Source organism: Miniopterus schreibersii (assembly GCF_964146895.1).
Source record: "Miniopterus schreibersii genome assembly, chromosome: 14".
NCBI lineage: Eukaryota > Metazoa > Chordata > Mammalia > Chiroptera > Miniopteridae > Miniopterus > Miniopterus schreibersii.
The window spans coordinates 6,012,220-6,039,912 of record NC_138114.1 but is presented as its reverse complement, the minus strand read 5'-3'; the positions used below and the strand labels follow the sequence as shown (position 1 = coordinate 6,039,912).

At 51.1% G+C, this 27,693-nt stretch overlaps 1 protein-coding gene across 1 annotated transcript in view; it reads right to left on the bottom strand.

The window, feature by feature from the left end:
* Nucleotides 1-27,693, bottom strand: part of WDFY4 (WDFY family member 4) — a 252,408-nt gene that overhangs the window by 16,248 nt on the left and 208,467 nt on the right. Inside the window, exons 48-54 of the mRNA XM_081157692.1 lie at nt 22,136-22,178; nt 20,962-21,081; nt 18,752-18,869; nt 17,817-17,926; nt 8,303-8,456; nt 5,914-6,005; nt 423-635 (exon numbers count right to left, since the gene is read on the bottom strand). Of these exons, the coding sequence (XP_081013818.1) occupies nt 423-635; nt 5,914-6,005; nt 8,303-8,456; nt 17,817-17,926; nt 18,752-18,869; nt 20,962-21,081; nt 22,136-22,178 (850 nt within the window). The remainder of the gene's footprint in view (nt 1-422; nt 636-5,913; nt 6,006-8,302; nt 8,457-17,816; nt 17,927-18,751; nt 18,870-20,961; nt 21,082-22,135; nt 22,179-27,693) is intronic.

Below are 27,693 nucleotides of genomic sequence, written 5' to 3'. Positions count from 1 at the left end.
TACACCGAGCTTATGAGAGAATTCAATGAGGCAACCACACTAATAACTAACATTTGTTGAGTGCGAATCATATTTCAGGCACTTTTGAGCACTTGACATCGTAACTCTTGGATCTTCACAACAACTCTAGAGGGTAGATACATAGAAAGAATTAAATTTTGAGAATTTATCATAGTGTCATCAAATACATCAGAGATGAAGGTAGCCTTCATCATTATCATTAATAATGCCATCACCTTCATCAATATCAGATGTTAGCTGAGGGTTAGCCTTGACATTGAAAGCACAGGAAGATGGTCAGAGACCATTCTGCTTTTTCAGTCCTCTCATTGCTCCTATTGCAGTAAAAAATGCCCCCCACCCAAAGCTCACGCTGTGCACACTATTTGTTAAAGGAAAACAGAGAACATGACATGCTGTACCTGTTTGGGCACCTGTCCAAAGTTGCTGACAAACCCCAAGATGGTGTTCCTGATCAGGGGGTCACCGATGCTGCTGAGGTCCACTTTGTCACCGTAGAAGTAGGGGTGGAAGGTATTAACCGCCTCCACTGCAGCTGCCCCCTGCTGCTTGTACCCAAAAATGAGGTCTATCCAGTGGTGGAGGTTGGCACTGACGAAGTCGCTTTCCAAAGCCTGGAAGCAAAACCCAAAGAGCATGAAAAACGCAGGCCTCTCAGAGACTCATGTGCTCACTGCTCAGATCAGGAGGGGCAAGTGGCTCAGGATGCTGGCTGTCCACAGGAAATGAGTGCTGCCTCCCTGGACTTGACTAGTTCTAGGTGGGAAGAGGTGGGGGCCACCCGAGGACCACCCAACTCCTGCCTCCAGCTAGTGGTACAACCACACTAGCTCATCCACTTCATAAAATAACCATCTGGATCAGAATATCTTTGTCAAGCAGGTTTGAGAGTGACAGCCAAATGGAAGAGGCCAGACTGAAAACAAAGTCTCAGGGTCCTGCTGAGATATGACGCAGGCAGGAGGGAGAGCTGAGTCTGGCCAGAGAATGTTGGGAGGCTGAGACTAAGTGTTGCAGTTCCGAGAACATGCTCCGCAGAAGACTGGACCCCAGCACTGCCACCTACATTCCTAAACATCTCCGTTCCTCAGTTTCCTCATCTGCAAAATAGGGACAACGATTCTACCTTCTTAGTGGGTTTATGTGCAGACTGGTCTGTGCTCATGCCTGGTGCACAGTGATCTCCATGGCATCAGCTGCCATGATTACACTGAGCACCCACCAGGTACCGGGCCTGGCGTGGGGTTTTAGTGTGTTGTCTCCGCCCATTAGCACCACCTTTTTCTGGCCGGTATGATTAGCCTACTTCTAGGGTAGGCTCATGTGTGTTTTTGAAACTACCGTCCCAGCCCCCAAGCTTCAGGCCTCAGAACTGGGGGGGATATCCAGCCTCGCTGAGCAGATCTCACTTCACTCAAGTACTTAGAAATTACTGTGGATCTGGGGCGCTTTCTAAATCATTCCTGGAAAGGAAAGACCAGAATCTGCCTCTGAGGGCAGCTCAGTCCCCAGGAATGTGAGCTTTCCTGATTGGGGCACTCTGTGCAGTCCAGAGCATGCAGCAGGCAAGAACATTGCACCATTGCACCTATGGGGCAGGTGTGAAGGCCTTGAGGAACATTTGTCCATGTGCAAGCTCCCTCTCTGTCCCCAGATAGGAGGACAGATATTCCAGACTCAGCCACGGAGACTTTCTCAAAGCTGACAGCCTCCAAATGGGACCTAGACTTCACCGCTCTCAGTCAGTCACACAGCTCCTGCTGAAACCAGCAACATCTGCCTCAAACTACAGGTGACACTAACAGGGGGCTGTATGTACTGAGGGAAGAATACCTTTAGGAAGTAAGCAAGCAGCAAGGTGAGGATGTGGCTTCCACACTGGGCTGTTTGAGTGATTTTGAAGGTAGAGCAGTTACAGATGGGTTAAGGTGTCTATAGGAGTGCATGACTTTAGGTGGAATGGAGGTAAAAGTCATTGGAGAGTGAAGCTTAAGGAACTGAGAGGTGAGAGATTGAAATCACTAAGAATGAGGGCAGATCTTGCGCTCTGCTCAGCAGAAACAGGCGCCACCTCTCAGGTGAACTGGGACATCCAAGCATTGCCCCACATTTTCTGCTGCTCATGTGTAGCAACCTGGGTGCCCTGAGCCAGCACCTTCCATGTGAGCGATATCCACAAACGGCTGAGCATGCTTGGACCCCCCTGCTAATTCTTTGTTTCCTGTTAGGTGTCACCCGTAGTTAGAGGCAGATGTTGCTGGCTTCCAGCAGGACCTGTGTTCCTGAGAGCGGTGAAGTTTGGGTCCCCTCTAGGGGCTGTCAGCTTAGAGAAAGGCTCTGCCCTGTCTACCAGTCTTGATGTGGCTTCTTTTGTGTATCTTTAGTCACAAGATTTCTGTTCAGCTAGTCTTTAGCTGGTTATTAAGGTTGATTCTTTTATAATTTAATTGTAATTCCAATTTGGTCCTGGGAGGAGGTGAGTGTAAGTCCCACCTACTCCATCACCAGCTTGGATTCTCATGACTTTATCTTTTGACAGTTTATGTTGTGTCTGAGTGTGGATCGCTTTGAGTTTACCCTTTTTGGAGTTTCCTGAGTGCGTCTTGGATGCATAAATTAATGCCTTGCATCAAATTTGGGATATCTCTGAACATTATTGCTCCAAATGCTCTTCCTGCCCCTTGCCCTCTCCTTTCCCTTTGGAGTTTCTTATGTGTCTGTTGGCATGCTGATGGCGTTACACAGGTCTCTAGGCTCTGTTTATTTCTCTTCATTAATTTCCCTTTTTCCCCCTCAGATTTGATATTTTCAATTATTTATCTTTCAAGTTTGCTGATTCTCTCTTCAGCCTGCTCGTACCTGTTATTAATTTCCTCTACTGAATTTTTTCATTTCAGTTACTGTACTTTTCAACTTCACAATTTCTATTTGCCTCCTTTCTACAGTTGTTATCTCTTTATTGATATTCTCTATTGGTGAGGTGCAATTATCATATGGCCTTTTAATTCTTTACACATGGTTTTATTTAGTTCTTGAAACATATTTGCAGTAGCTAATGTAAAGTCTTTGTCTAGTAAGTTTGGGCTTCCTCAGGTGTAGTTTTATTGACTGCTCCCCCCTCCAGCCCCTTTGTATGGTCCATACTCTCTTTCACTTTGCATGACTTATAGTTTTTATGGAATATCAAACATTTTAAATATGATGTAGCGATTCTGGAAATCAGACTCCCCTCTCCCTAGGACTTGTTGTGGTTGGTGCTGTTTGTTGTGGTTGGTTGTTTAGTAACTTTTCTGAACTAGTTCTATAAAGTCTGTATTTTTTGTTGTGTGTGGCCACTGACATCTATGCTCTGTTAGCTTAATGGTCAGCTAATAAGTGGATGAAGATTTCTTTAAATACTTGAAACCTGTAAGTCTCTCCGTCTACCAAGGGGCTCTCTGTGCAGTTAGGGCTGGTTTCAATGTTCAGCTGGGCCGTTAAAAACCCTGCTTTTACCTTCAAATCCTACTTGCATGGCTTAGGGCCGTTTTAGGTCTTTCTTGAGCATGATCACAGCCTTGTGCATGAAAACAGCCCTATAGATGTGTGTCCCTCTAGATTCCCAGGGATATTTCTAAGTTTTTCAGGGCCTCAGAGAAACATCTCATTCCCTAGGTTTTCCTTTTAAGCTTTATCGTTATCCAAAATATTGTTTGCCAATTACTATCTACTGCCTCTAGCAGCCATAGTGCTAATTGTTTCTGATTGTTTTCAACAAATGCCACTGAAGAAAAGGCTGTTTGCACTGGGCAGCTCCATGTGGGGCCTTTCTGGGAACCACCCTTCTGGTCAAATAATGACAGTTCCCTGGATGGGTCTTTGAAGAAGCTCTAACCCATCCTGCCCCCTCTGATAACTGCCAGGCTGTTGGTTTTCCCTGTGATCATAGTCTGTTGCTTTTCAAGGCTACTATGAGCTGGAGAGGAGAAATGGAAATAGTGCAAGTTAAAACACCACAAAGCTTGCTATGCTTACCAAGATTCAGCCAATTTCCTTGAAGGAACATTGCCCTGATTGTTACAAGCCTTTGGTTAATTTCTGGAGTTCTGAAAAGTTTGTTATGACCATTTTCCCCATTATTTTGATTGCTTTTATGGAGTAGAGGGTCTTCAGAAGTATCTACTCCATGGTTTCATGAACACTGATCATCAGCATCTAATCCGCTCCAGCCCAGCCTCATTCCTCCAGAAGCCCTCTCCCCATTGTTACATCCCTGCCCAGGCCCCCTGGTCACGGCTCCAACCTGTATTCAAGGCTCTCTGTTCTAACCTTTGTAGCGCTCTCAGGTACCGTCTCCCCATTACTTCTGTGGTTATTGATCGAGCCCCCCCTCCCCCCACGCCATTAGCATCTGCAGCCGTGGTGGAGTGAGTGTCTCACTCGCCCCAGGCCAAGGACGTCTCTGAGGACACCTGAGGGGCGCTGCCTCCTGAAGGGCAAGTTCATCCCTGGCCGAGTCTCAGCACCCAGTGGGCTGCGGGAGGCACGGCTGCTGTTACTGAATTCTGGAGGCAAGGCAAAGAAACACCGGGGAAGAACTTTCTTTTCACAAAGGAATCAGGGCAAAGAAAAGGCACAGCTATGTTGCCAGTCATCAGGCCTTCCCCTGCTTTCTTTTCTTTGTAGGTGTAACTTACACCCAATGAGATTCACCCTTATCAAATGCACAGTTCAGTGCATTCTGACAGACGTGTGCGGTCATGTTCCCACCACCCTGATGGAGATACAGGACGTTCACATGCACTCACGAGGGTCCCTGGCACTGCCTCCCACCATCCCTCCTCCAGACCTTAGTCACCACTGGCCTGAGCTTGGCCTATTTTGCTTTCTGCAGAATGTCACATAGATGCAGTTCCACAGCACGCAGCTTGGGGTTTGACTCGCCTGCCTAGCATCGTGCTTTTGAGCTTCACCATGCTGCTCCGCGTATCGGTCAGCTGCTCCTTTGCATTGTGAAATCCTATTGCATTGTGTACACGTATTATCTGTTTACCCTTTACCAGTTGATAAGCACGAGTGTTTTCAGCTTCTTACTAGTGTGGATAAAACTGATGAATTCTCACGGACATCCTTCCTGTGGACGCATTTCCATTTCTCTCGGGCAAATAGTTACCAGTGGAATTGCTGGGAAATGCAGTAAATGCATCTTCAGCTTTATAAGAAACTCCTGAGGTGTTTTGTACGTGGCTATCCTATTGTGCTTTTCCTGCCAGCAAGGTGTGATGCATTCTGGTTGCTCCACGCTCTTGCTTGCTCTTGGTTTTATCTGTATTTTAAATTTTAGCCATTCTTGTGAGTGTGTTAGCACCCATTGTAGTTTTAATGTATGTTTCCCTGATGACTAATGATAAACATTTTTTCATGTGCTTATGCTAACCCAGCATATGTGGCCTGAAGTGGCCTCTCCTCTCCACCTGCATCAACCTTTTTGGGTAGAAAGCCATGTCCTGCCCAGTCCCGGTAAACCCTTTGGCCAGCGGGGACCTCTAGGGGCCTCCAGTCCCTTTCTGAATTATCCTGGGAAGTTTGGCCTCGTGTGTGGCCCTTCCTGTAGGGCTGACTAAAGACACTGATCTGCCCTCCAGGGCACCCAACAAGAATCTGAATTTCCTTCCCAAGTGACCCCCTCAGAAAACTGGCACAAGGACAAAGCCTAACAAAGCTCTTGAAAGAGCCCAGAACCCAACCTGGGGCATGGAGCCCAGACCGTTCTCTGGGCTCTCCCGACATAAGAACCGCAGATGCACCCATTGCTAGCCCTCCAATCACACAGAAAGTCTCCCTGGAGACTGAGGGATGCTGAGGTCTTCACTCAGGATTCTTGGGACTTCAGCATGAGCCTGCTCAACTCACCTGTCTGTGCAGGCTGATGAACTTTCCAGGGTCCCCATCTGCCCAGGGAGGGAGCTGCACGTCCCCCAGTGCCGTCCCGTCCTGCATGCAGCCTGAGCAGGGTGAGAAAGAACAGGGCTTTGGGTAAAGGGGAGCACACTGGGCCAGGAATCAGGTGTAACGCTGTGCTGTCCAGGTCTACTGGTCTGTGCAGACAGGGCTGTGGGCTGTGCCCTGCACAGGTGCAGTGCTTCCAGCGCCCCCTGTCTAGAATGCCCCATGCTCTAAGCCTCTAAGCCTTTGACCCCTCCACAGAGCTGTCCTTGCTTCCCAGGCAGTGTCTGCGCTTGATTTGCAAGTTGTATAAAACAATTGCAGTGTCATTACTGCTTTCACCTCTTCTGTCCCACCACTCTGTGCCTTCTCGTATGGTGCTTTCTGTGCAGTGCTAAAACATGGAAGTAACAACAGTAACAACAAAAGCTTCATATTTTGAGCACCTAACTCTATGCGAGGTCATTCTGCTAGGTGCTGGCACACACAGTCTTATTGAATCTTCATTCAGCTCTGTAATGCATGCATTTTCTCTCCATTTTTAAAAGGAGGACGGCTAGGTTTTCAGAGAACACTTCCCCAGACATTACAAAGAGGAGGCTGGATTCAAGCACGAGTCTCTCCTCCCCATTAGCTGTACAACCTGAGCAAGCTGCCTAATGGCTTTGGGATTCACTTTCCTCACTCGTTACCTCCCAGGGCTGGTGTAGGGGTAAAGGAGGAAATATACATAAGGTGCTGAGAATAGCTCCAGGCATAGGAGGGCTGCTCAGTAAACATTAGCTATAGTCTTGCCTAAACCCTCCAGAGCCTCATGGTGCAACTGGAATGAGACCTGCCCCTCCTCTCTGTGGCCTGCAGGGCTGTGCCTGGCCGGCTCTTCGCATCACTCAGTCCCAGCTCACCTGTCACCTCCTTAGGCAGGTCCTTCCTGGGGATCAGAATAACACAGGGCCTTCTGAGTCACTCTCAAACCACTTTCCTACCTTCTCAGTGTCAAACAGCATTTCATGCATTTATTTGTGCATATTTTCCATCCCCCTTGCCCATTTCTGCACAGAATATAAGCACCTTCAGGGCAACCTGTTCCAGGAGACCCAGCGGAATCCCCAGTGCCTAAGGAAACGCCTGCACCAGTCAGGTGCTTTGACTTCCCCGAGGACGAGGACGCCTGAGCTTTGGCATGTGCCCCGTTTCTGCAGCTAAGCCCCTCCCCACTTCTGCACAGAGCCCGCCTTCCTTTCCCAGGCAGAGTGGGTCCTCTCCCTCCAGCACTCCCCTCACACCAGGCCGGCTGGCCACCCTCTCTTGGCTCCCGCCATCCCTGGTCCCTTTACTCTTTCTTGGGGCCCCACGCCCCATGGGAACTGGCCTTTGCATTTGTCCATTCTCATTCCTGATGCACGTGAATATCTGAGAACCTGAACGTGGCCAAGGCGACCAAGTTCCATGGGTCAGACTCACTGGGCACAGGCCTGGGAACGGGCATGTTCTACATGGTCCACAGGTATTTTGGCTGAAAACCACCAAACAAGAGGTGGGTGCCTAGGGCAGGGGTTGGATCATCTCATTTCACCATGTCCCCTAGGCCTGCACATGGCCTGGCTTGAGGCTCATGACCGAATGTGCTGTTTTGAGGAAGCAGGACACCGAGGGAGCGGGGATCTGGGCCCCAGCTGTGTGCTGGCAACACTTCATGAGTGCCCCTCACAGGTGGCTGATTCCATCCCCCGTCCTGAGTGGGGAGCTGCCCATGGCCTGCTACAGGCTCTGACCACCCCCCCACAGGTCGCCCTGACATTTGCAGTAAAGGCTGCTGGGTGTACACGCAGTCCCCAGCTGACCTGCTTGCTGGGCCTCTGATACGTGGGCCTCCAGCGGTTGGTGAAAAGTCTGGCTCATCCAGGGGGGAGGCCTGAAGAAAGGGCAGGGTGCCCAAACAGCTGCCCTTGGGTGTCACCCAGAAACCTGTCCTGAGAGACACAGCACTTCTGTGTCTCCCTCAGAGTCCAAGTTAAGCCATTTGTGGGACATGGAGCAAAACGGGGCCAGAGGTGGTCAGGGGCTTGCCCGAGGTCACGCAGCAGGGCAGTTAGCCAGGACCTGTTGCGCCCTGGCCAGCCCTGGCTACGGGCGAAGGCCTGGGAGGGTCACGGGCGGGCCGGGGCTCCGAGCCGTCTGGGCCCAGCACCTTTCCTCAGCTCCCGCCTTCTCGCTGGGTGCTGCCACCCAGTGGCGGCCTCTCACCCACCGCATGGGTCTGGAGCGGGGCAGCTTTAGTTGCTCGGCAAAGATCTGACGAAGGCCCGAACCGTGGAGAGGTCCCGCCCGCCTTGGCCGGCCGTGGCCCGCTCACCAAACTCCACGGCGTTGCAGTTGGTCAGGAACTCGGGCAGGTAAAAGAACTCCGGGGTCAGCTCCCGGACGTCGCTCATGTTCTCCCTGGAGGCTGACTCCCACGCGCTCCTCATGCTGTGGAACATTCTGTCTGCCACGTCGAAACTGCCCCCCTGCGAGGAAAGGGGGCGTGAGGAGCTGCCCGAGGAAGAGCCCCGCTGCGCGGCGCTGCCGGCGTCTCCTCCATTTGTCCATCTGTCCCTGAGACGTGGGTTCTGCCGTTAGAACGCTCATTCCTCCCACGCACACTTTCACACATCAGTGTGCACGCGTGTGCTGGCCTCCTCACGCAGCGGTCCCTCCACCATCCCCTGGAAGCTTGCGCTGGGAGCTTCTGCAAAGGATGCATAAGTGATCCCCGCAATCAAGGGGTCAGACCGGGGAGGAAACCCACGGCCACTTGACCACTCCCCGCATCCTCCAAGGGCCGGCTCTGAGCCAGGTCCAAGGACGGGATCCAGAGAGCCGACTACGGGACCAAGAGTGGCTCCGACGCCCTGCGTGGGGTCAGGGTTGCTTTCCCGGAGAAGTGGACCCCGGAGAGTCTGCAAGCCTGAAGCCCGGGGACGGAGAAGGCGGCAGTGCCCTAAGCAGAGGACAAGAAACAGGTGGAGAGCAGGCTGGGCAGGGCCATCTAACCGCGCATGGCGACGTGCGACACAGCAGCCCTGAGGAGGGAGGGCAGGCCTGGGGCGAGGGCTGGAGGCACACCATGAAGACGAGGTGCCCGCAGCTCCAGCCCAAGGCAGCCGGCTCTGAGGACTGTTTGTTTCCACAGCGGGCTCGATGCAGTCCTGAGCTTGGCAGCTTCACCTGCACCAGGCAAGACTTAAGGCTAATTTTTTCAGTTCCTGCTCTTTTCATTCATCAAGTTGTCCTGAGACCAGAGGAGGCAGAGAGGTCGCAGGTGGAGGAATGAAGACGCTGGGGACAGAGGGCTCCAGAAACAAAGGGGCAGAACCCACATGGCTAGTCCTGCTCTTGCTCCCTCAGCTCCCTCAGCTCCCTTCACTCTCCAGGGGCCTGGGGTTTCATGTCAGCACAGAGGGTGCGCAAAAGGAGATTTGCAGTTAGTCTGAGTACTCGGAAGGGTTTATTTTTGTATTACTCTCTGTTGCATTATTTCTCATACAGACAACTGTCAACGTATGTCCCCGCCCTGTCAACCTAAGTGCAGCCTGGGCCGCTGCCCAAGGGGGCGAGCCCGCCCTTGGCCAGCCCTCCCCGGTCGGCGCTTGTACACAGAGGTGCTCTCAGCCCTCACAACAGGGCCCTTAGGAAAGAAGCAATACTCTCACCCTGCAGACCAGAAAACGGGCCCTCAGAAGTTCCTGACGAAGCAGGGAGTGGCAGAACTGGGGTCAGGCCCACGGTTGCACCTCCAAAGGCCCTGCTTTGTCCTGTTAGAGTTCACCGGGGGACCCCGGGCCTGGGCACACACCCCTGCATATCCTGGCCGGTCAGTTTTTCAAGTCAGACTTGAGGATACAGTGATATTCGTGGGTCACTCTGCACAGGACAGAGGCCCCAAGAGACCCAGTTTCCCCTGGTGCTCCAACCACAGTACACGGGCACCTTACAGATGGGCTTTTCTCCAAGGTCACTTTGCTCTTGGTTGAAATTAGAGGATGGCATCCACCGCTTGATTCAAATTGAAATGGAAACAGAATAGGGAAAGAGTGTTTTTAAGTACATCTGCACCTAACGAGTGGCTCAGTGAAACGTATTAAGAGCTTTGTGTATTTAATCTGCAGCTCAGCCCCACATCCGTGGGAGATTGATGCCTCCTGGTCGTCCCATTTCCCTTTTGCAGCTTTTATGAGTGCTGATGGTAACCTCCTGAGAAACAATATGATTTGGTAATAAAAAGATTACCTGTATTAAATAAAAATAATATATACATAGGAAATATTGTTAGTGCTACAAATCTGGTTAAAGATATTACCACAAAGAAAAATGTTATTTTTTCACAGCTGTCTAATGCATTTTAGCAAAAGTAATATCTTTAAAACTTAAGCCTGTATTATTTATAAAGGAAGCAATAACTGATTTTCCTATTTCCTATATTAATAAATGCATTTGCATACATTTGCTTCAAAATTAATGGGTTTTCTCACGTCTGCAATACAAAAGCAGCACCAGCTCCCAAGGAGGAGAGGGGGCAGCTTCCTGCTAGCAGTGTATGTCTGTGGGTTCACACCCCTGGTGGCTGCCAGCAGGGAGTCTCCACCAGGACTTGACTCTCCGGAAAGGAAGGAAAGAAAAAAGGGAGAGAAGGAGTGAGGCACAGGGGTGCAATTAAGGATTACAAAGTGCCTTCATAAGGAAATTCCCCAACAAAATAAAATAAAACCACAAAATTAAGTCTAGCGATTTGATGGAAACAAAGTGATCAGAGAGAATTATTGAACCAAGATCTGCCCCTAAATCTGTTCTGCAGATACTATTGATTATCAAGAATAATGACACCACCCGGCCGGCGTGGCTCAGTGGTTGAGTGTCGCCCCATGCACCTAGAGGTCATGGTTGAATTTCGGGTCAGGGCACATGCCCAGGGGCGCGGCTCCATCCTCAGTAGGGGGCATGCAAGAGGCAGCCAATCGATATTTCTCTCTCATCATTGATGTGATGTTTCTAGCTCTCTCCCTCTCCCATCGTCTCTCTCTAAAATCAATAAAAGCATATTAAAAACAGGAATAATGAAACCTATGTGTATCCAAAAGACCAAAAAGAATAACAGCAAAATTATTATTATCAATAAAGGAACAGCCTGTCCTTAGCAGCAGACTTTTCCCAGATGACGCTAAAACCGGGAGACAAGGGAGCGAAGGCTAGGGGGCTTCTGAGGCAAAGGTCACTGTCTTTGGGTTGTACGTGTGCCCGGCTAAGACATCGCTCATATCTAAAGACTCCAGAAAGATATTTTGAATATTTAAGGGCTCAGAACTAGACCACCTTCTTATACCATGCACAAGAATGAACTCAAAATGGATTACAGACTTAAATATTAGACTCGAAACCATAAAAATCCTAGAAAAAAACATAGGCAGAAAAATCTTGGACATTTCTCATAGCAATATTTTTTTCTGATATACCACCTCAGGCAAGGGAAACAGAGGTAAACAAATGGGACTACATCAAACTAAAAAGGGTTTTCACAGCAAAGGAAACCATCAACAAAACTAAAATACAACCTACTGAATAAGAGAACATTTATTTGTCAAAGATACATCTGATAAGGGGTTAATATCCAACATTTATAAAGAACTCATACAATTCAATACCAAAAAAAAAAAAGCCCAATTAAAAAATGGGCAAAGGACCTGAATAGACACTTCTCCAAAGAGGACATACAGATGGTCAATAGACACATGAAAGATGCTCAACTCACTAATCATCAGAGATGCAAATTAAAATCACACTGAGATGTCACCTCACACCTGTCAGAATGGCTCCATCAACAAATCAACAAACAAGTGCTGGCGAGGGTGTGGGGAAAGGGGACCTTGTGCACTGTTGGTGAGAATGCAGACTGGTGCAGCCACTGTGGAAAAGTGTGGAGGGTCCTCAAAAAGTTAAAAATGGAGCTGCCTTATGACCCAGCGATTCCACTTCTGGGTATTTACCCAAAGAAAGCTGAAACCCTGATTGAAAGAATCTATGCACCCCCATGTTCAGAGCAGTGCAATTTATAATAGTCAAGATCTGGAAACAGCCCCAGAGTAGCTGAGTGGATAAAAAAGCTGTGGACATTCACACCATGGAATACTACGCAGCTGTGAAGATGAAGGATCTCGTACCCTCTGGGACAGCAGGGAGGGACCTGGAGAGCATTGTGCTGAGTGAAATAAGCCAGACAGAGAAAGACAAGCACCACATGATCTCACTGATATGTGGAATCTAATGAACAAAATAAACTGACAAACAAATAGAAACAGACTCATAGGTACAGAGAACAGACTGAAATCTGTCAGAGGGGATGGGGGTTGGAGGGTTGGTGAAAAAGGTGAAGGGATTAAGCAAAAAAAGAAACTCATAGACACAGACAACAGTAAGGTGGTTACCAAAGGGGGAGGGGGTGGGGAAGGTAGAAGAGGGCCCGGGGGGGATAAGTGGTGATGGAGGAGACTTGACTTGGGGCGGCGAACACACAATACAATACACAGGTGATGTGTTACAGAATTGTACACCTGAAACCTATATAATTTTATGAACTAATGTCATAAATAAATAAAATTTTAAAAAAGAAGGAATATAACTCTAGGTATCCTTTCTCAATTAAGATACTTTAAGAGGTGCTTGATTTTCCTGAGATGAACCAAAATGTAAAGCAAAATAGTGATGAAAGATGTGACCGATAAGGTCTGTTGCTGAACGCTGGCACGAGTTAAAATGAGAGGACATTCCCTAGTTGCAGTACACTGACGCAGACAGGAAATGCCCGGAAGGAGTGAACGGCACTGCCCTGCCTGGGGACAAGGTCTGTGCGCCTGTGTCCGTGGGCGGGCACTCCGATCGCGACATTCCTAACCCCGATCCAATGTGGGTAGGAAAACTATATTGAAAAAAACCATTCAATTCTTAACCTACATGCACAGGAATTTCAGTAACTGCCTGTGCTCAAGGACACACACAGGTCTTGTTATAGGATGTGCCAGAAAGTCTATTCTTCCTTCCAGGTGGCACGCACCCAAATCAACCCACGGCCGCAGCTGTGTAATGGGACTGGTTGTATGAGCGGGCTCACGACCATTCTCTTGACGGACACTTCTTCTAGTCATTTAAAAGTATCCCATTTAAATAATCCACTTGCAGGGCGCTGTGGGTACCCCAGCTCACCTAAGCCACCCCCCTTTGTCCATCAAAGAGCCAGTGTGTGGGGAAAGCCCCTTAGCCTGGGACCCGAGCGGCCTGGGTGGGGATGTCAGCATCCACTTGAGGACCCATTTGCAGGGTGAACCTGAGCGAGTTCCTCAGCCCCTTTCATCTCCCGTGGCCTCTTCCGCGCACCCGGGTGATTGTTGCGGGTGTGAGTGTGAGTGCGGGCGAGTGAGAATGTGAGTGTGGGTGTGAGTGAGTGGTGAGTGTGAAGTGTGTGAGTGTGAGTGCATGTGCATGCCCGTGTGTGTCGTGCCTTGTACGGTGCCAGGCACCCAGGTAGAGGTGTGGGATGAGCCCAGCCCCTAGGTCCCTTTCCCGTTGCAGACTAGGAGCCGGGGGTGATCCTGAGTGTGCGCCCCAGTCTCAGTGGGCATCAGGAAGGCAGCCCGGGGCTCAAAGAGGAAAGAGGGCTTAGAAGTTGCTGGAAGCGCAGGTGAGTGGGGGGAAGGGGGCTCCTGGGCCGGGGTGGGGCCGGGATGGGGCCGGGATGGGAGAGGCTCCTGCGGCCCTCCTCGCCCGCCTCGCCTGCCTCCAGCGGTTCTGCAGCGGGCGCGGGCCTGGCTTCCCCTGAGCCGCCCCAGGAAGGCGCCCGGCTCCGGTGCCCACTCGGTGAGCTCAGGGCTGTCAGATTGGGAGGCCCACGTTCAGCTCGTCAGTCTTGCTGTTGCCTGAGGACAGGCTGACCCCAGAGCAGCCATCTTCCGTCGGGACGGCCTTTTACTCAAGTAAAGCCCGCAGAGGCACTAGCAGAGCACACTGCCTCCTCCTGGGCGAGGGGCGTGGGCGTGTACGGAGCGCTGGGAACTAGCCACAGGGCTCTCAGGCTGCATCTCACTTAAACCCTTACCCTCACCGCTGGCTGGGCCAGGAGAAACTGAGGCTCAGCTACTCAACACTCTACCAATTAGAAAGTTCTAGAGCCAGGACTCTGTCCCCAGTCTGCCTGACTCTATTACAGGTGCCTTTTCTAATACCCCTCATTGAGTCAGTAGTATCATAATTATACCTTTATTTTCGACACAACTCTGCCCAGACCCAGGCTGGCTCTGCAGAGGCCGGCAGGTGCCCACGGCTCTCAGCTGTCGGCAGCTGGCATATGTCTTACGCGAAACCCAGCCATCGCCCCTCAGGTGGTTGAGAAAACCCTCCCCACTGCTGGTAACAGCTGACTTCACACAGGCTGTGACTTAATTAACACAGCACTTTATTTCAACTTCTTATTAAACGCAGCAGCACCACGGTGCCCTCGCTGGGCACCGGCTGCCTCACCCAGCCCCGCCCAGGCTGTGTTTGAGCTGCGCCTGACAGTCTCCGGTGCTCTTACTGGGGCAGAAGCAGGGACCTGGGATGTGGCCCCGGCAGCAAAGTGGCCTCCAGTTGCTCACAGACACCGGCTCCTCCAGGCAGGTGAGGCTGCGAGAAGTAAGTATCCTGGCAGGCAAGCCCTGGGCCCCAGCAGACAACAGTCTCGCCCCTCCAAGGGCATGGGAATAACAGAGCACACAGCTGACTTGTGCCTGGGTCACACTGCCTGCAGGTGTCACCTGCTCGGGTCACACTGCACATAAGCATAGTTTCTAGACTGCCAGAGTCTGTCATTGTAATAACTGGTTTGGGCAGAAAAACAAACACATACAGCAATGAGAGGTATGCACCAATCCTAAGACCGGCCCAGGCTTACTGAGCTATAAGCAGGGAGGGGATAAAGCACACTGAGCCCGGGACTGGAACATGCCTCACTGATTCCCAGGCTGGGCGTGAGAGCCGCATGTGGGCCACACCTCTCTGCACCGTGCCCAGCAGGCTGGCCACAGTGCCCGAGGCGTCACAGCCTATCCGCAGCGCGTCGGTCCACACTGGGTGCACCACAGACCACACGGCCCTCCACGCTGAAGGCACTTCCCCGCCAAGCTCTTCTGCAGGGAAATCATTCCGGCTTTTTCACGGCAATAGGCCAGAGGCAGAGTCTGCCTATGGCAGAGGAAAAGCAAGCTGCTTGCAGGGCCTAGAAAACTAGCCGGCACTGGCCCTCTCGCCTCCTGCTCTCCAGGTACGCGGGGGAGGCCTCAATGCCTGGACTCCGCAACCTCCCTCCCTTTCCCACTCTTCCGCACTCGTGGTCCACGCAGGGAGTAGGGACCGGTCTCAGCCTGCTGAGAACACAGAGGTCCTTTCCGTAGCACTCGGAGAGAAATGGACCTGCCCCCTAGGAGGCAGCATGGGACCGAGGGAAGAGCCTGAGTTCAGGAAGATGCCAGAACTTTCCTAAGGAGGTCTGTGCAGTCCCCAGGACTCCCAAAGGAGAGTCGAGCATGCTCCCCAGACATAGCCTTTGTCCCCATTCCCCTTGAGAGCTAAAATTCATCGTTTATTCTAGCAGAAAAAATATAAGACGTTGGTTCTTCTGCTGGTTCCGAAGGCTTGGGCCAGTTATGAGCCACCGGAAAAGCCAGTTAAAGGTGGATGGAAGGAATTCAGAAACCCACATGGAGAGCCCAGCGTGACTGGGAGGGGTCCATAGCCGCAGTGGGTCTGAGCGCAGAAAACCCGAGTCACGTCAGACTCCAACACGGGAGACAAAGGCTCAGCCAGTGGCCGCGTCTGTGCCACCTAGGAGCATATAACATCAGCTCCGACAGTCTCCTGCTGGTTTATACCATCTCACCAGTGGGCCAACTGGCTAAATCATGCCAAACTCGTTGTGACTGGCGTCAAGTGGCCTTCACCCAGTCCTGCTTCCTCTGGCTCTCGCCCTCTGGGAGTGCTCGGACCCAAGCAGAGGGCCCATCTCGCCCAGGTGAGGTCTGCCCTGAGTGCCGGGGATTAAGGAGACTAACAGTGACTGATTGTTATGTAGTGTCCAGCCCTGCGCTAGGGGTTTCACCCACAATTAGTCACAATCTCAACAGCCTGGTGAGGTGCGCATAATTCACCCCATTTTCTGAAGTAAAATGCCTTGCAGAAGATTTTGTATCTCCTGAGGGGCAGAGCTGGGTGCGAAGCTCGAGTCTGACACCGTTTCTGTTTCACTCTGCCCTCTCGTCACATGAAAGACCCCGAGTGACAGGTAGAAATAGGCTTTAATGCGTTAGCCTGCGGGGCGAGGGGAAACAGGCGCCGGAACCCCCTAGATGGAAAGCCGGCAGGGAATGCCTCAGCCCATCATCAACAGTGACCCTCCCTTCTGCTGGGTTAATGAGCACAGTTGGATGGGGTTCCTGGCACGGGGCACAGCTCTGGGACCTACTGCTCCAAACCAAACTTACAACGCTGGCTGCCGGAGGAAGGCTCAGGGAAGCACACTTATTATTTTGAGTGAATTTCCAGGGAGAGGGGTTATACAACGTCTAGACAAGCCGTGCCATCAAGGAGAGAGGAGGCTGTGCCAAGCAGCAGCACACAGGAGGGCTGTGCCCGTTGGAGAAGGTGCCTTGACCGCGCCTGCCCATTCCTGCCCAGCACCCAGGAGCTGGCTTTAGTGCTGACCTTGACGTGCTCAGACAGGTGACCCAAAGGGTGACCTTGCTGGGGAGGTAGACCAAACACATCCTGGGACACCCACGCTTCTCCTTCGGGGAAGCTGTGCGGTCAGAGCACGTCCGAGCGTGCTCCGCCGTCTGCTACCCGCTTTGGTCGCGCCTTCCTCTCAGGGGACCCTGTGGCCTGAGCCACGGCAGCTCCTGAACTCGGGCGTGGCTGGATTTCAGGTGGAGTCAGCCAAGCCTGTGGCTGCCGTGGGCAACCCGATGGCTCTCCCCAGTCACGAGCTGTGCCCTGGGATAAGCTGGGAAGCAGGATCCCGGAGATGAGGTCAGAAGGGGGCGACAGAAAAGTCTTCTCTGTGCTCGCGAGGGACTCTGTCTCCGCAATCCCACACGCCGTGGACCCTGTCCACCAGGGTGAGATGGGCTCATTCCAGCTCATACAGGTGGCCAGGTAAAACACGGAGGCCAAGCTACCCTTGAACTTCAGAAAATAACAGTTTCTTAGTATATATCCTGTTTACCTGAAATTCACATTTACCTGGGCGTCCTGTACTTTATTTGCGAAGTTCGGCGACCCAAAGCCAGCATGTTGGCCTGCTGGTTTATGGGTGAGCAGTTGATTAGTTTTTTTCTCAGTTCATTTCAGTATTCAAATATTTTGTTTGTCCTTTTAAGCCTCTCGGCTTGTTAGCACAGCCTTATGCATTCCGACGTCACGGGTGATACACTTTGTATTTTTCCTTCTTTGTGTTTATTTTTATAATCATTGACCCCCTACCTTCAAGGAGGTCTTCAAGCTTCCTACATTTCCTTTTCTACTAAAACCTGTTTATGTTAAGCACCCCCACCCCTGCACACACACACCTCTCATTCCTTATATTTTATAGCCTTTTCACAAGACTGTTGGTAGACGTGCAGGTGTAACTCATAAAGAGCACCTGCCTCCGCCAGTCGGCCGGGTACTGAAGGCAGCCAAGTGGCAGTCACTGGCTGGAGACTGGATTTCTAGCACGGTGGCCGCTGCCTCATCCGAGCCCAGTTCCTGGCCTGTGAGATAGGGCCGTGTGTGTGTGTCTGTGTCTGTGTCCAGGGGAGTGGGGAGCTCACCTGCAGAGAGCAGAAGGCCTGGGTAAAGGGTGGCATCCGGACCAGGTAGGAGGCAACGATGATGGCCGAGGAGTAGTGAGTACAGTAGTGGCACTGGACGGTCATGTCTCCTGCAATGAAAGGAAGGACATGCCTGGTGGCTTTCCCAGCTGTGCCGGCAGGAGGCAGACACAGGCTCCATGGTGCTCAGGAAGAGCATCAGGCCTGAATCCTGCTTCCTAGGGGACCTGCAGGCGGACGGAGCCTCGGCGCTCTGCTCACAGATGCCCTTACAGTTTGGCCGATGGTCACTACTGGTGAAAAGCGCTTTCAAGACCCTCAGCTGCAACCCCCGAGTCAAATGCTTGATAGAAAACTTTCTGTTTAAGCTAAATTCATGAGAGTTTAAGCGAACAGACCTAAAGAGAAACAATAAGGCAATAAAAGCACAGGAGGCGTGGGAATGGGCAGAATTTGTACAGGTGAAGAGCAGATGAGCCAAGTGTGGGCTCTGACATTTACAGGTTATGATCTTGAACAAGTCACTAGAACTCTGCATTTCAACGTCCTTTTTGAAACGGACCATTGTTTGTATGACTGCAGGTTGGCCTGGGCCTAGAATAGAGAAAGCGCTGGACAGATGCTCCTCTCCTCTGCCTTCCCTGCCCCAGGGCATGAGATGTGAGCTCTTAGCACAGTGCTCCCCAGTCCTGGCTGCATCACATCACAGACTTAATTAAATCAGAAGTTCTAGAGATGGGGCCAGGCATCAGTAGCTTTTAAAGCTCTCGAAGTGATTCTTATGTGCAGTCAGGGTGTAGACCACTGGGTTAAAGGGTTCTCTACTCATGTGTACTTATTCTAGGCTAGGAAATGGCCTAAATAGTTATCAGTTTCATTACAAAGCATCCAGATGAAGAGCATCTCACAGGACAATCAAGCTGGGATCTACCCACCTTCGGTCTTCTCCACTTCTTTGAACCTCTGGATAAACTTCAGCTTTCTTTCCTTGGTCTGGGCTCCCATGGGCTTTGAAAGATCCCGAAAAGTCTTGGGATTCGTTAAGTTCAACGTCTGAAAGGCAGATGTGCAACTGGAGTTAACTCCCCTGGACCCTCCTGTGCCCCAGCGAGACTTCGGGAGCCACGCTCTTTAGTTTTATGGTTCTCTTTATTGGTTTAGTGTCGTTTGGTCTGACCCCCTCTGGTGATTAGCAGGCATGCTGGGGTTTTATGGCCCTGGAGCCAGCGATCCGCAAAGACTTAATAGGAGGGAGATGGAAAATGAGAGGAGGGGAAGATTGAGTTCACACTGAACCTGTGCCAAGTTGACCCAAATCGGAACATCACCACCAGCTCCTGAAAAGACACTTTCAAAAGAATTCCTGTTGTCTATGAGGCCCTTGGCACAGCCCTCCTGGGGCAGTTTCTTCAATAGTTCAAGGCTCTTGTTTAGAATCAAACTGATTTTCTAGGAAGTGAGAGGTCATCTGTTTGGGTGAAAAGCAGAGGGACAGCCTCACCTCTCTGAAGGCGACTCCCTTCTGAATAAGGGCATGGCACATTGCCCCTTCCCTTAGGGACACAACGGTGGTAACCTGAGAGTGTTCAGGTCAGGTGTCCCCAATGTTTTATTTTAGCAGAGATGTTCTGTGTGTGAGCAGAAGGGCCGTGTGCTTCCGGGTTTGCATGTCTGTATAGAGGTGTTTACACCCCGATTCCTTTCACTAGCAGTGCCCTGGGGACTCAGGGCCTGTCTCCACCGCATACCTGCAGACGCCAGGTGGGGGCAGGAGGGAAGCAGGCTCTCCTGAGACCCCCAGGCGCCACCGCTGGTGGAGACCCTCACCCAGCAGCCAGATTCCTGACTCTCCAAACGATACTGGAAACCCGGATTTGGGGGAGAAAAATCTGTTTTTCTTTTTTTAAAATATATCTTTATTGATTTCAGAGAGAAGAAGGGAGAGGAGAGAGAGAGAGACATCAATGATGAGAGAGTCATTGATCGGCTGCCTCCTGCACGCCCCCTACTGGGGATGGAGCCCACAACCCGGGCATGTGCCCTGACCGGGAATCAAACCATGACCTTCTGATTCAGGGGTCGATGCTCATTCACTGAGCCACATGGGCCGGGCAAGAAATCTCTCCGTTTTTAAATGCCAGTAAGTAATCCAAATTTAGGGCTAAACAAAAGGGGCTGGTGAAAGAGCACTTTGTAAAATGTGAGTTAAATCTGCAATTAGCAATTTGCATTTTTGAAATACCTCAGCCTCAGGTGATCATTAGGGCAATAAGAAGCAACACGTGGCTGGCGAGAAAAGCTGTTCTGTGCTAAATGTCTTAAGTGGGGATGGGAGGTTTCAAAAAACTGAGGCCCCCTCTCCCAAATCCTCAGAGTGATCTACCCCAGCAGAGCTGGCTGGGGCTGGTCCGAACCAGGACCCAACCCCCTTCTCCCCTTACAGACTCACGCCTCCTGGCGGCCAGAGCAGGTGGTAGGGGCACTGCTCTGTAGCCTGGTCTCCCCTGTGGCGTCACCCTGGTTCACGGGACGCCTGCCTCCTTGCCCCTCACCTGCTTGCTGAGGTCCAGGAACAGGAGCCAAGCACGTGAATCATCTGGTCTGGCCACACGCCCCCCCTGTCGCTGCCGGTCGCAGTCCAGGTACTGGGGGAAGTGCACAGACCACCGCCTCTGACTGCAGCTGGGCCACAGTCGAGTGGTTGGCGCTTTCTGTCTGTGTTTCTCTCTCGCGCTCTCTCCTTTCCTCCCCCCCCCAACACACAAACACATGCTGATTCCAGGAACGGATCCCAAGGCTCACGGCACTCGGAGGACCAGTGTGTCCCCAGCACTGTCTCAGCAGATGAGCATCGTCTGCCTTCACTGTGGTGACTAAGCCAGGACGCCCTGTGGGGCGCATGTCAGCATTGTCCTAGCCATGTTGATGGCCCCACAGGCAGGGTCACCTTCCCACATGTGGGGCTGGACAGGAACCCAGGCAGCTGACTCAGAGGCCTCCCCTAGAATGAGCGGCGGGCATGGAACAGCTTTGGGCCAGGGGGCCAGCCTGAGCTGCAGCAGAGCTCCGTGTGCTGACTAGGGAGCTTCGATGGTCAAGGGCCAGAAGTCTCGGGACACCTGCAGGGTCCCTGTGAGCACCGTACCTGCGAGCTGTAGTCAGCCAGCACCCAGGGAAACACGGGGTACTGCATGTAGTCGTTGTAGGTCCGCCCGGCCAGCGTGTTGAGGTGCATGAGGTACTCGAAATTGCTGATGTCCCTTTTCTACCAGAAGAGACAGGGAGGGGATAAGCCAAACACAGTGGCACCTTCCTGGGGGCACGGGTCTGACTCGGCTGCTGCGGGCAACGGCTGCAGGTGAGAGCAGGCCGCATGCCCGCCGCTGCTCCGTGCCCCGCCGCTCAGCCAGGTCAGCTCAGGGGGCCGCGCTCGTCCACATGAACGGAAGCAAACGCAGGCTGGCAGCAGAGCTGGGCGGGAAGAAGAGCCCAAGGCCAGGCTAAAGCATTCTTTCCTGTTAGCTGTTGGGTGTGATACTCAAAAGTTGGTTAAAATAATAGCACAAATGCTGAGGGAACTCACTGCTGACCGCGTTATGATTTGAAAATAAGCTGAGGGGACTTTGCAGTCACAGGGAAAGAGGCCCTGAGCAGTGGGCGAATCGACCTGTCCTCCCTGGGGCCTTAGGAACTTCCTTCCCCCTGCCCTTTAAGATAACACCCACTCCCAGGGCCTTAAGACGGACAGTCACGATGGAGACAGGGACTGCATCTGGGAAAAGTTCCGAGGCCACTTGGCGAATGAGCAGTCCACTGTAGCCCCATGCCACTTCAGCAGGCTGTGGTCCTCCTTTCCTTGGCCTTCTCCCAGTGACCATGAGTAACCCTGTGATCTCTGGGAGTGGCCCTCTTGGGGTCCCTTCCTCTCACTGAGAGTCCTCGCCCAAGTCAACTCACCCAGGCTGGGAGCCGTGTGTTTCCCCAGGACAAGGAGTGAATGTTGTATCCTCCTGAGTTATGTCCATTTACACACATGTGTATGCACACAGGGCCTGTGTACACACACACACACACACACACACACACACACACACACACACACACTCTAGCTTCAACTCCAAGGCTCCAGAATCACCTTCAATCACTGAGATCTTTTTAGAAAATTACTTGGGACATTTTGGTGAATTAAAAAAACAAGAACCCTCTTGATTCACCCAGGATGGATACTTTCTCTCTCCACCAATGGGGCCTGAACTGTTTTCTGATTTGCATTCCCAGAGGGTTTCCTCAAACCCAGCCCTCTGAGGAGGTCACTGTACCTGCCACCTCTGCAGCATGGTCCTGTCGGAGCCAGGGTATCTCCTGTGGGACAGAAAACAATGCTGGTGACCAACTATCCTGAGGCATCAGTGGGGAATGGGGGGACTTTCTGGGCTTTGTGGGGCCAGGACACCCAGGAAAGCCTCGGGCTGCCGGGCACAGAGCTCTCCTGGCCAAAGCAACAGATTCTAACCCAAGCTCTTCTCACCCCACTCCACCCCAATGGCGAGGTTCTTGCAGGCCCTGTCACACTCTAGGGCACTTATGCCAGAGCAGGCTGCTGCCCTAGGCATGGCCCAGGTAGAGTCCTGGGGACGCGCAGAAGCAAGCGCAGGGGCCTGAGACTTCACATGGACACCCCACAGACACACCTCGCTTTCTTCACCCTTGGGGATGTAATACGTTGACATGAGAGTATAATATATGTATGTGGTTAAAAATGCAAACAGTACAAAATATGAACATGAAATAAGAGTTTCCAAACTACCTCTTTCATTCAAGAAGTATCCACAGCTAACAGTTTCCAGGAGTTCCCCATAGGCCGTCTATATGCTTGCACAGTTCTACAAACTGCGCAGGCCCCACCTGCCTCATGGCTCACGGCACTGTGGGGCCTGTCCCTTCTCCCGCAGTGGACACTGCAGGCGGTCGCACTGGTGAGCCTGCCCCTGCGCTGGGCTTTGTCCTCACAGCTCATGTTTCCGTGACCACCTTCGGACATGAATCTCTGGATACCTCGTGTCTCCATGAGAGAAATTTCTGGCAGGGATACCACTGGGCTAAAGTCTGAGCATTTTCAAGTTTTCCATGTATGGCCAAATTGTCCTCTTAAAGTGCTGTGTCAACTTCTGTTTCTACAAATACAACTAAGAAATACAAATTGAACAAAGCAATGCCACCTTTGATCAGTCTGGCAGTGACGGTTTAGGAGGGTGCTGAGGCAGTGTGTGGGGGGGTGTGGGGAGGGTGTGAGGAAGGCCCCTCTCCATGTGAAGCCCTCCTGCTAGCTGGGGTTTGCAGAGCCCGGCTCCTCCGCCAAGCTAGTGGCCCTGGGCTCCTTTTCCATTTCTGTTTCTTTCTCCTCTGTCTCCTTGAGACTCACTCTCTTTCTACTCCCAAGATCAGATCTTTGCTCAGATGTTCCACCAAACCAAACCAAGTCACGCCTTTTTCCAGCCGTGTCCTCTGCCTCCGTGCTGATCAGGCACCCACAGACCCCACTCCACATGCATTCTATGCTCCACCACGTGGACTGGACCAGGATGCTACAGGCTTGGCCTCAACATGGCCTGGCTGCCTCAGTGCCCAGCAGGGGCGGCACCCCATCCCCCATTCAGCACTGCCCCCGTCGCATCACCTGCCCCAGGCTCCCTTCCCCTCCTCCATCCATTCTTTCCTTAACAGATTCTATATACACAGAAAGCAACTCCCAGGCTGGGATTCCCCTTTTCCCCAACAGAGAAATCATCCATCCGTCCATTTTATCCAGGCAAACAACAAACAGACGAAACACGGTCACACTTTTGGTTTAGCTCACAAAGGCTCAAGTGAAGGGCTGGGTCTCCTGCCCTGTCCCTGAGCCTGCCTCTTACCCCATCCCCACCGGCTGGGTACTCTGAGGGCTATGAGGGCAGAGCCGGGGCTGGAGATGGGGGTGAACCCCTTGAGAGGATGTGTGCTGAGCCTCCGGAGGATGGGGAGCTGAGCTACACGCACGAGGGTTGGTAGGGCAAGTGCTGCTGTTCATCTTGCTACTTTATTTGGGGGTTTGAGAGTGGAGAGGGAAGAGGGGAGCAAACTGTTAGGCTCCAAGAAATGAGAGAGCCTCTGTCATCTCCCCTTTCAGAAGGGGTTCTAGAATTTTACCTGTGGTCTTTGTGACATCGCCCCCAGGTGGAATGCAGTGCAGAAGATAAAGGCATTGGACCATCCCCTCCCTCATTTCACCGGCTCTGCGCTCCGAGGAAGATCCAGCATTTCGTCACATCAACAAAGGATGTCATTATCGGCAGCGCTAAGACACCTAACTCAAAGTGAGCTCTATTTAAAAAAAGTCTTTTTTAAATCCTATTAATCTGAAGGCCATCACAGAACTCTTGGAATGTTCTATGCATATTTTGTAAAAATCTGGTAATTAGTGCATTTCTTTAACAGTTGATCAACTGCATTGTTTTATCAACATAGTGTACATTTGAGATGAAACAAGGTGCAAAAGGTGGCTCTTGACTTTTCAAAGCCTCCTGCAGTCTGGGGTGGGCAGCATGGGAAAGACCACCGGCTGTGGCGTGAATAGGCCCTGGGCCGAGGTGAGTCCTGTGCCCGCCACTGGGCTGCTCTGAACGGCTCTTGCCTCATCCTTTGAACATGGCTGATCACATCAGTCACACCCGAGTGCTGGGGTGGGGGGCAAGTGATCATGGGTCTGGGAAAGGCTGTCACGGTCACAGACGTGGGCATGGGGCTTCCTCAATGGGCACAGAGCAGTTCTAGTGGCTGTTGATGCTGTTCCAGAGCAAGGTCAAGCCTTTCCTGCTCTGAGAGGAAGAACAGTGTGGTGGGAGAGGAAAGACTGACTCTTGGTCAAGACCTGCCTGGCTCGGCCAAGAGCTTTCTGTATGAGCTTGGAATAAATGTGCCGCCTGTAAATCAGATAATGCTGCTAGGTGGCCTTCGGGCCCTCCCTACTCCAGCACCCAAGGTTTGCCTGATCATCTTGCCACTGACTGCCCCCTTGGACTAGCTCCACCTGACTCACACCTCCACTCCACTGTGAGCCCGGGCCCCAGAGAGAGCCAGAGGTATGGCCCAGAAACTCACCGCCTCCCTAGAGAGGCTGGAGAGAGCCCTAGAGGGGCCTCGAGGGTGGGCGAGCCCAGGCCAAAGGGTCTCTGCGCAGGGGCTCTCTGGTTGGAGACTGCACCCTCTCAGTCCAAGAAGGACCGGATCTGGGGCCTCTACCTACCCTCCTCCTTATCTCTGGAACTAGGGGGCTAGGGCTAATCCTTAGGCACCGAGAAAAAATAACAAACAGACATCCAAGGAGGGCCCACAGGGCAACTGGGTTCCTGAGCTCAAGTGGACACATCTGAAGCTCCTGCCTCTTCCCCAGATCCTGCCGGGTGTTTCCTATTTGTGAGACAGCTAAGAGGACACAGCAAAATGGGTTGGTGAGGACTGAGAGGGGCCAAGAAAACATAAACCACAATGAGAAGAAAAGTCATTCGTCACTCATCTGGGCAAACTGGAAACACACATCTGCTAAGGGGGTTGGGCCCTGCCCCAGGACAAGGCAGGTGTCTGCCGGCCGCATGCCCAGCCTCTCACCTGGGCGAGGCTCCAGGACGGCGCGTTTGCTGAAAGATGCGGGGGGCTGCCTGTGGCATAGCCAAGAGGCCGGTCATAGAAACATTCTCTCTGCTTTTTTCTCCTGAGAAGCAAATTCGCCTCAGCCTAGCTTTCAGGTCCAGGTTATAGGTCAAGAGAAATCCATGAAGAGACAGACGTTTTTGCAAACCAGAGATTTCCCCTGTATCCAAAGGCTACTGACACTTTCTGTTAAAGCTTCCTGACTTCATTTCTCTAACATGTAGAAATCTCGCAGACAGTGAATGATCATTACAGCAATAATTGTTTAGCTCTACAGATCGCAAGCTCTTCCTGCCTGTTGTCTAATTTTCCCGAAGGCCCGTGCAGGAGCCATTCTCTCCTTTACAGACGAGTAAGTGGAGGTGCAGGGTGAGGAGTGATGCGCAGACGGGGGAGTCTGCAGTGGCGCCCGGGCCCCCGAGGCCTGGAGCAGAGCAGGGCATGACCTCCCTACACAGCAGCGTGTGCAGGGCACCTGCTGGAACCAACCCTGACCAAGGCCCTGACCCCCAAAGCCAGCTCCCTCCTCAGAAGAGGGAAGCAAAACAGGAGCAAGCAAACGGGACAACAAAAGCCTCAGTTTTCGGGCGACCTGACTAATGAGTAACTTGTGTGTATTTGGAGCTAAAGGAGCATTAGAAAGGTAACCAAATTACTATTGCATACCTGTGCCGTAAACGTAACACGGTACGTGTGTCAGCGTCGGGAAGGCTTCACAGCACCAAGTTGCCTCTAATGCTGAGATTGCGTGGCTTTAATTTTATAAGGTTTTACATACCAGTATTTTAAAATGTATTTATCTTGTGTCTTTTCTTCCTTAAATATTAATTTATTTTTGATAATCTGTGCTTTATAATTTTCATATTATTTATTTTATAATTTAAATTATGTACTTGTATGAATATTCTAATTAGAAATACACTGTGTGGTGGGATTTCAGGTAATTAAAAATTATCTACTTACCTTAATTTGCTAATTATTTTAAACCATTGTTTAAATTAAATGATTTATTTTATTTTAGTTTTTCATTAAACAAAACAGTGGTGGGGTCAAGTATATAAAGTTTTCATGTATTTAAAATTCATGCATTTAAAATTTTTATTGTTAACTGTATTTCTAATTTAATGATTCGTTATATTTTATTTTTTAATTTAAACTACTTTTCCTCACTCAAGGATATGCCCTTCACTGACTCTAGAGAGAGAGGAAGGGAGAGGAAGAGAGTAGGGTTAGGGTTCAGTGTGTACCCCAAGCGGGGATTGAACCCACAGTGTGGGTATGTGCCCTGACTGGGAACCAAACTTGCAACCCTTCGGTGCCCTTCGACGCCCCAACCAACTGAGCCACAGCAGCCAGGGCTAATTTAAACTATTTCACTTTGCTTTTGTGTACTTTCCAAAATTTTTATGGCTTAGATTAATTTTGCATTTCAAATTATTTATTTGCTAATTATTTTATGTATTTCCTAATTCTATCTAGGTAGTAATTTTTATTTTTTATTTGTATATATTATTTTTTAATTTTTCTACAATGTTATTTTATTATTTGCATAATAATTTTAATATTTATCCTTTTTTACCAATTTTCTCAATTTCCGGAAATTTAATTTAAAGAAAAACATCTGAGAAAAAGCCTATAAATGCACAAGTATATTCCTTACAGCCTTTCGTGGTTGTGCCAACTGGAACAACAGGGAAAGCCAAGCCCACCAGGCCCAGCACCACACATGCCTGCAAAATGTGTGCTTTAGAAACCACACATACGAGCATTACAGTCATTCTGGTTTAATGGTGTAAAAAGGGTGCAAAGGGCCCGCCGGGTGGCTCAGTTGGCTGGAGCATCGTCCTGTGCACCAAAGATGTTTTGGGTCCAGTTCCTGGGGCGCACACCCAGGCTGCAGGCTCAGTCCTCCATCGGGGTACTGGAGGCAGCCGACTGATGTTTCCCACATCGATGTCTCTCTCTCTCTCTCTCTCTCTCTCTCTAAAAATTCAATAAACATATCCTTGGGTGAGAATTTAAAAAATAAAAATTAAAAGGGTGCAAAGAGAAAAATGCGAGAAATAATTAAACTCAAATAAATAAACAGATAAAAGACAGCCTTCTCAAAAATCAAAGAGCAGAGAGAACTACCTGCACAAATGACCAGGGAGTGTAATGATATTTCATGGGACCCGATGCTGTACGAGTC